The sequence below is a fragment of the Notolepis coatsorum genome (assembly GCF_963971535.1).
Source record: "Notolepis coatsorum genome assembly, chromosome: 3".
NCBI classification, from domain to species: Eukaryota; Metazoa; Chordata; class Actinopteri; order Aulopiformes; family Paralepididae; genus Notolepis; species Notolepis coatsorum.
The window spans coordinates 107,930,149-107,939,600 of record NC_140167.1 but is presented as its reverse complement, the minus strand read 5'-3'; the positions used below and the strand labels follow the sequence as shown (position 1 = coordinate 107,939,600).

The window sequence follows — 9,452 nt, the reverse complement described above, 5'->3', positions numbered from 1 at the left end:
TAGATACAAGGTCTTCGTGGGAGTCAGAATCACAGAGATCCAAGATTTAACAGAAGCAGCCAGCTGGAGGTATGTGGACACAAAACACAACCCAGCTGACGTCATCACCCGGGGAATGTCCCTGGATGACCTCACCCGTCACAATCTATATAGTGACGGGCCAGAGTTCCTCAAGCTCCCGGAAGAAGAGTGGCCTACACCCACCCCACGGGAGGCGAGTAAAGAGGAGGCAGAGAACAAGAAATCTATGTTCTGTGGGTTGACACACACACTCGTCCCCACAGACCCCAACATAGACGATTGCCTCACCCTTGAGAGTGCGCAGCTAAAGGCATTCCTGTGGCACCACCCAGAGGTTCAGCCCACTACTGACATTACTGCAGCTAACTACGAAGAAGCAGAACTTCTTCTCCTACAGCGAGCCCAGAGAGACTCGTTCCCCGACGAGCTAGACTGTCTACAGGGAGCAAAGCCCGTCCCGTCAGACAGCAGATTGCTCCACCTAGCCCCTGAGAGTGACGCCCATAATCTCATCAGAGTGGGTGGTTGTCTGAGGAGAGCTCCAGACTTACCGGATGACGTCAAGTACCCGATAGTCTTAAACAGCCGACACAAGGTCACAGAGCTTATCATAAAGAAATACGACGAGGACGTGCATCACGCCGGGGCAGAGAGAGTCTTCGCGGAGATCAGACGTCGTTATTGGATACTGCAAGGGAGAGAAGCAGTATGACGTTTCCAGCGGACTTGTCTAGACTGTCGTAAATGGCGAGCACAGCCCAGTATACCCCGGATGGCTGACCTACCTCCCTGTCGCCTCCGACTCGGCGACAAGCCTTTTCACTCCACCGGTATGGACTGTTTCGGCCCGCTGTATGTAAAGAGAGGAAGAGGGACCGAGAAGCGGTGGGTTATTGTATTCAAATGCATGACCACCCGAGCGATGCACATAGAACTCCTTCCAACCATGAGCACAGACTCATTCCTTATGGCCTTCCGAAGATTCACATCGCGGAAAGGGAAACCGTCTATATTATTGTCTGATCACGGGACAAACTTCAAAGGCGAAGAAAGAGAGCTGAGAGAGAGCTTCCAAGCTATGGGCCCAGAACTTAAGACCCACCTCGCTCCATACCAGATTGATTTCCAGTTTAATCCTCCGAATGCACCTCACTTCGGTGGAACTTGGGAACGAGAAGTACGTTCAATAAAGACAGCCCTGTACGCCGTGCTTGGGGCCCAGACCGTGGCGGAAGAAGTCCTAACGACAGTCCTCACGGAGATCGAGGGAGTATTGAACTCAAAGCCCCTCGGTTACGTCTCAAGTGATGTAGCAGATGTCGACCCAGTCACCCCCAACACTCTCTTGATTGGGCGGCTGGACCCCGCGCTACCACAGACAGTGTACAGGCCTGAAGAAGCGAACGGCCGAAGAATGTGGAGGTACAGTCAAGTATTGGCTGACAAGTTTTGGAACAGTTTCCTACTCCACTATCTACCGTCTCTACAGACCCGCCAGAAATGGGTGAAAGAGAGAGACAATTTGACAGAAGGAACAGTCGTCATGATTATCGACCAGTCACTACCCCGAGCTATGCGTAAGCAAAGTGATCACCGGTGCCGACGGAAAGGTCAGAGCGGCAGAAGTGCTCGTCCAAGGGCGGATCTACACCCGACCCGTGGCAAGGCTAATAGAGTTGCCAAGGCTCCCCGATACTATTGATGACGACCATGACCCCCTGACTTTGTGAACTGCCCTACCCTCCCAACAGACATTGAGTAGTGGACAGTGCGGTTAATCTGTCTCTGCTTATCTAATTAGGTGGGACTAATTAGGAGGCGGCTGTTACGAAGGATCAGATTAAACCGAATATATATATTTATTGATTGATATATATTGCATAATATTTGTATATCGTTTGATATCCCTTGTATATTCCTTGTACATATACACGGAATATCCCTTTAGCCTAGTACAGACCATAATATTTCATTCTCCTATTGGACAGCGGTCCACAGGCGCCATAGCCATACCTCCAAGGTCTGGTTCAAAGTCACCGCCGGGGACTTGCCTGGACATGAACGGTTCTGCGCAAGGATATGAGACAGGAATAAAGCTGGTACTAGTTTGTTCACGTAACGTATAAATACGGCGCAGGTGAATACAGAAGCACTTAGTAACTAAAAGTTGAAGCCTCACCCACGATACAACGTGTGGTGAAGTATGGCCTGTTTGGCCCCAAATAGAGCATTGAGACTGCGTGCGAATTAATAACTGAAGTATCAGAGTTTAACGCTGTACCGTCGAGTTCGACCTAGTCTATTAAGTCAGTAATAGTCTATTTGTGTATAGTGTATCGTGCGGCTAAAGTTCTACAGTGACCAGCATCACCAACGTTTCCTCGTACCAGCTAGAGTGCTTATCCAGGCTGGGCTGCTTACCATGGCGCTTTCACCCAAGGGGCCCTAGACGAGGACCGTGTGGATTATGTACACTGGATAACCTACCGACGACTGCATAGCCCTTTTCGGCTGGATTATATTTGCTTTTGGTCCTGTAATTGATGGAGCGGAGAATCGCCGACACCCACAATTGTGTGGGATTTACCCTGTGAGGAGCCACGTCGAGTCCGCCTCTCAGAAGCCTGAGGCCGGCTAGCTTTCTTCCATGCGGAGCTGCATGCTACGGAGAACAGCTGTATTCGTCTGTGGATCAAGATCTTATTGCACCGTCTCCTGTACTTGGAGTCTCCTTATCATCGTTGACCCAGACTCTACTACCGACAAATCCTCTACCCTTGCTGGCTTACAACCGGGGGGACCCTACCAGTATCTCCCGCTATATTACTAGTGTACCATAGATATAATTCCTAAAATTCAGGTTGTATTATTATCTCCTGCGTAATATGAGAATGGATATTCGTTATTGATTTGCCTACGCACATTCCTTTGCCTTATAAGCGCATCCAAAGTAAAGTAAAGTATATTATGTACTATTATTGCTGCTAATAAATACTTAAATCCAGTTTTGTGTGGAACCGAGTCATCGTGGGAAGTGTTCATCATTAGATACCTGTGTACTGTATGGCCAGTAGGAATGTACATAAGACGGTAGTGGTTTAATGATACCATACTTATCAATACAGTCAGGGAATTGTACCCCTCAGTTACAGCGGACTACTGGAGGGACTTCCTGTCTATGACAGATGCACTCATGCAGAATGTGCATGCAGTACATACCTGCAACTGGGATGAGTATGTCAGCTCTCTGTGTGCCATGCTGCCATGGATGGTAGTGTACGACAACAATAGGTATGGAAGGTGGCTGCCTGACTTCTGGGCAATGCTGACAGCTCTCCCTGCTGATCAGGTCGCCTTCCTTCGTACTGACTTCACTCAGTCCATCACAGGCAACCCCTACTCCAACATGGCCTGGGACATGTGGATCGAGTGTACAATGAACAAGGGCAGCAAAATGAAGTCTGGCTGGCTCTCCATCCTCCAGAATGAGAAGCAGCTGCTGGTGCACTCCAGAAATGTGAACAATTTGGCCAAGATCCGGGTGGCTCACAATGCCCTGGCCAAAAAAAGAGAGCCAAGAGGAAGCACATAGAATGTGGTCCGAAAAGGATGAGAGAAGATGAGCAGCGTGTGCAGGACCTGGTCGCATGCATGCATGAGTTTGATTCCTTCCCATTTGATCCAGCCTCACCCACCCTCCGCACCCTACAGTCAGCCATGCCTGCCTCCGATGAACTCATCATGGACTTCAACTCAGCCCATGCTGTGGGAGAGGAGAAGTTGACCAGCTTCTTGCGAGACCGGGTGTTCAGTAAAAAAAACTCCCTCCATGCACCTGTCCCTCTAAGCAAACGCTTGACATTTGCCAAGCGGCCCTGCATGGAGAAGCCCGGGGAGGAACTCAAAGCAAGAGCTGCTGAGATGGAGCGGAGTGCTCTCAAGTCAGTGATTGACCTGGTTGAGGTCAGTCAACTTGTGAATCTCTCCGAGTTGCTGGAACATCGTGTTGTTGAGGAATGTGTGGCCTTATTCAACTCCAACGGCACATATAGGAAGACACAGAAGAGCAAGATTTAAAGAAACACAAAAACTATGTAAATAGTTTGATTAAAGGGGCGAAGAAGGGTTTTTTTAATGAAAAAATAACAGAGTATAGGAACAACTCAAGGAAACTCTGGAGGACACTTAAAGAGGTAGGATACAGTAAGAAATTAAAGACTAAATCGGGCAATATCAGTTTAGAAATAGGAGAAAAAATTTCAGCAGACAAATCAGAGGTGGCAGACTGTCTGAATAGCTATTTTACATCCATTGCAAAAACTATATCGGAAAAGATCCCAGCTAAACCCGGCAACAACATAGAGAGTGAAGTCCATAAATTCTACCTAGATCAGGGGGTTAAAGCAAATGCTTTCTCCTTTAGGAAAGTGACTGAGATGGAGGTCCAGGAAAAGCTTAAAAAACTTGACACCTCAAGGGCTACTGGATTAGACAACATCCCTGGTAAATTCTTGCAGGATGCTGCAGAAATCATTGCCCCATATGTAGCTCACATTACCAACCTAGCCATTGACACAGGAACATTTCCAAGCGAAATGAAATCGGCAAGAGTTATTCCTCTCCACAAAAAGGGAAACAAATTGGAACCGGGTAACTACAGACCCATTTCCATCCTGGGCGTTCTATCAAAAACCATTGAGAGGCTAGTATATGAGCAAATAGACGGGTATTTCTCCACTAATAACATCATGTACAAATACCAATCTGGTTTCAGGAGGTCCCACTCCACAGACACCTGCCTGCTGTTCCTCACAGATTACATCAGGAAAGAGGTAGACGAGGGAAAGTTCTGTGGAATGGTAATGTTAGACCTCCAGAAGGCATTTGATTCAGTGGATCACAACATCTTGTTAATGAAGCTTAGGGCCCTAGGCTTTAATGAGGCAGCTCAGAAATTAATTGGTTCCTACCTAACAGGGAGACAACAGGTGGTAGATATAAACGGAGTACTCTCCAGTCCTCGGACAGTAGAGTGCGGGGTCCCACAAGGGAGTGTTTTGGGTCCGCTCCTCTTTCTACTGTATATAAATGACCTGAAAGCAGCTTGCTCATGTGACCTTTTTTTATATGCAGATGACTCCGCCCTACTAGTGTCTCACAAAGACAAAAAAGTGGTTGAGCAGACATTGAGTGCAGAACTAGAGAAGGTTAGCGACTGGCTAGGCCACAACAAGCTGTCCCTCCACGTGGGGAAGACTGAGTCAATTTTATTCGGGTCAAAGGTCAGGCTCAGAAAATTGCCAGGTTTTAACATTAGAATAGGAGATACTGTTCTCACAGACAAAACATATGTGAAATATCTCGGTTGCGTCCTGGAAAACAGCTTATCAGGGGAAAGCATGGCTCACCAAGCACTTACAAAGATAAATAACAGGACTAGATACCTAGCCAGAATCTCAAATTTTTTAGATCAGTCAGCGATGAAGATTCTTGCTGGAGCTCTCATACAGTGTCACTATGACTATGCGTGTGGCTCCTGGTACAACAGTGCCCCCAAAAGTCAGAAAATAAAACTACAGACATCACAAAACAAGCTAATCAGGGTAATACTAAGGCTACCTGCTCGAACCCACCTTGACTCATCTCACTTTGAGGTCATGAGATGGCTTAAGGTGGAAGACAGAGTAAACCAGATAGGGATGTGCCTAGTTCACAGAATAGTGCATGGGGTAGTGCCAGTGTACTTTAACAATTACTTCAACCGAATCAGAGACACCCATGCTTACCAAACAAGGCGCAGCTCAACTGACTTTGTGCCAGTCAGATTCAGGAGCTGTATGGGGAAGGAGTCATTTTTATATTCAGCAGCTGTCTATTGGAATAGTCTGCCCAGTGAACTGAAAACCATAGACAGTGCCGTTAGATTCAAGTCCAGCCTGAAGACATGGCTCAAAAGGGACTATACCTAGACACTTAGCTTAAGGCACCCTTGCATGTTGTATGAGTCTGTATGTATATAAATGTTAAATGGTATATGTGATGTGTTGTGATGTCACGTTTTGTATGATGCATGTGTTAAGCATCACATTCCCCCACCCCCCTACAAGGACCACAATGGAAATAAGCTCTGAGCTTTTTTGTGTTACATCCTTGGCAGTATATCCCGACTGTGCTCTTCTGTCACATGTTTATTTTTTATATTGTCAAATAAAGTCATTCATTCATTCATTCATTCAAGCTCATTCAGAAGCTCTCTCCAATCTGTAGATCTGCAAGAACCCTACACCACTCTTGTCGACATGGGCATGATCTGGAGGATGGCAACCCCATCAGCTGAAGATCGGCAGACACAAGATGGCACCCCATACAAGTGGTTGGACTATGTCCACAAGGTATCATCCATCATCCTTGCCCGCCATGGTGATGCTGACCGTATTTTCTGTGTAAATGACCCGTACGACACAGCATACTCAACTAAAGATGATGAGCGAGACCTGCGGGTACAAGGTAAGGTACATGTCCCCAACACCTACATGAAGCTGGGCAACCCCTTCCCCTCTGCCAGAGAGTTCAAAACACTGCTGTGTAGCGTCAGCAACAAGGAGCGGCTACAAAAAGTAATATGCAGCTATCTGACTGACCTTGTTGCACAGGGTGTAGATACAGAGATCATCTACTCTGTTGGCTCCCACTGCACCAACTTGTCAACCCAGCAACCAATGCAGAACTACAGCTTTGACCAGTCTGAGGCTGACACCATCCTCTTCTCTATTTACACAGTTCTACGTGAGTCAGGCTACAGTGGCCCTGTTGTCATTGATGCAGCCGACACCGATGCCTATGTCACGGCAGCGGCCATCTCTCAACAGCTGCCCGGTATGCTCTGTATCAAGAGAAAGCAGGACAGTCTTCTGCCGTGGCCTGATTACTGAGGAGATGGCAGATTGTATTGTGCAGCTACACTGTATTACAGGCTGTGATGCCAACTCAGGCTTCTATGGCAAGGGTAAGTCGTCGGTGTATGACAAGGTGGCAAAGAGCCCTGTGGCACGACGGCTGCTCTCGCGGTGTGGAGATAGCCTTGACCTTGAGGAGGAGGTGTTAGCGGAGCTGTTCGAGTTCACACAACATGTTATTTATGGTGACAAGAAGAGTAGCACCATGGCTGAGGCCCATGCCACAAAGTGGAAGAGAATGAAGAACAAATCATTCATCCATCTCCCTCCAGATGCAGATAGCCTACGCCAACACTGCCTCCGTCCCAACTACTTGGCATATCTAGTGCAACACCCCTCCCTGAAGCGACACCCTTCGCCACTCGGACATACATATATGCTATTATGTAAGAACATTTGTGATGTCACAGTATGATGTCATAATAGAACATTCTAGAACATATAACCTTCTAGAACGTTTGTGGTGATGTCGTGAATAGACCTTTCTGGAACATAGAACATTCTGGGATGTTTGTGGTGATGTCATAATAGAACTTTCTAGAACGTAAAACATTCTAGAACCACCGTATGTCATGATAGAAAGTTATGGAACCTTTGTGATGTCACTGTATGAGGTCACATTCTAGAACATTTGGGTCTCTATATAAGCGGGCGGTTCCTCAGCTTCTCTCTCTTCCTCGGCATCTTTGACTGAATGGACTAAACAACATAGACTGAAACCTGCAATTCTCAACCAGCACCCCGTTCCACCCTGGAAGCAGTATCCCGGCGACAGCAAGAGCAGCTGAAAGTGATCGGTTGACGAGGTTGTAACAAAAAAGCGACTGGCGGACTGGCTGACATAAACATCGTATCACAAACGCTGGACAAACTACTCCAGTCCAGAACCAGCAGCCCAGTCCAGCCTCAGAGATGCCTGCTAAGAGAAAGTCCTCGGGGTCAGACGACCATGGGCTCCACAAGAATAAAATCACCAGTTTCTGTAGGCCTCAGATCCATGGGGGCAGGTTACTGAGTGGAGAGGAAAAGTTCTCCAGTAAGAAGTGCCTGGCCTGGTTCTACGAGTATGCTGGGCCAGATGAGATGGTCGGGCCCAACGGCATGAAGAAGTTCTGTGAGGACATCGGAGTGGAACCGGAGAACATTATTATGTTGGTTTTAGCCTGGAAATTAGAAGCACAAAATATGGGATTTTTTACTAATCAGGAGTGGCTAAGGGGAATGACTCTACTACAGTGTGACTGTACAGAAAGATTACAGAGCAGGCTGGACTACCTCCGCTGTCAGCTCAACAACTCTGCAATCTTCAAGAATATCTACCAATACGCCTTTGACTTCTCCAGGAATAAGGACCAGAGGAGTCTGGACATGGACACAGCTAAGTCCATGTTGGCACTGCTGCTTGGGACGACGTGGTCTCTTTTCCCTGTGTTTCATCAGTTCCTAGAGCAGTCTAAGTACAGCGTAATGAATAAAGATCAGTGGTACAACGTGTTAGAGTTCAGCAGGACAGTCAACACAGACCTGAGTAACTATGATGAAAACGGAGCCTGGCCAATCTTGCTAGATGAGTTTGTTGAGTGGCAGAAAGCGCTCAACCGTAGCCTGCAACCGACCTTGATCAGCAACTTCTAAGACAATTCATCAGAGGCTGCTGGGACAACACCATGATAACCGAGCTGCAGCTAGAACAGAGAAAGAGAAACCCACCTACCTTTCTTAGAGAAGTTGTGTATACAATTTGCCATGGTTCCCTTGCTTCAGGCCCTTGTTACACACAGTGTTTTTGTGCTCGTTTTTATACGTTTTTGAATACGTTTGCTGTCCCTATTACATAGAAATGCCGTTTTTGCCGGATACGTTGTGGCCCTACTGAAAACGCTAAATTGTGTTTTCCGTTTTGGAGTAGCCCAAAACTCGCCGACAACATGTCGTGTAATCTGCGCGGAGCCGTTGTTGCTCAACGCCCATGCGCAGTAGATACCATCTGCGTGCCCTTCCGGTGACAACAGAGCTGTCCCAAATAGCTGCAGCTACCATGTGTTGTCAAGTTATTGTTATAAGGACCCCAGTCCAAGCTACAACAGTCTGCATTCCCTTAACAATTGTTTGTATTGAGCCGTATTGTATTGTACCCATTATGCAATATGTTAAATAAAGTTTACATCCATTCATTCTGCTAGCGCCCGCCTTGTTGTCATATTCTTTGCAGGAAGTGTATTGGCATTTGGCACATTCAAGTTCTGATTGGTTGAAAATTGCCTTCATGTTCGCCACCTACTGCTTTGGCAGTGTACTACATCACTGTACTCAGGTTGCAAAACGTATGTCTCACTCGGCTACCGCTACGTTGCGACCTGGAAAAGCGAACCTCATCAGAAAACGAAACTAAGGGGGGAGGGGGGAAGTTTGCACCCAAGGACGAAACGAGGACGGAACGGACCGGAACGGACCCGAATGGTGAGTGAGAAAGCA

At 47.2% G+C, this 9,452-nt stretch overlaps 1 protein-coding gene across 1 annotated transcript; it reads left to right on the top strand.

Annotated features, from left to right (window-relative positions):
• Positions 1-7,889: 7,889 nt before the first annotated feature.
• LOC311225947 (DCN1-like protein 5) lies at positions 7,890-8,612 on the top strand (the record flags this gene model as incomplete). The annotated part of the gene is made up of 1 exon (XM_084311334.1): positions 7,890-8,612. One exon carries the CDS (start codon positions 7,890-7,892, stop codon positions 8,610-8,612), a length of 723 nt encoding a protein of 240 aa, XP_084167460.1.
• Positions 8,613-9,452: the final 840 nt, after the last annotated feature.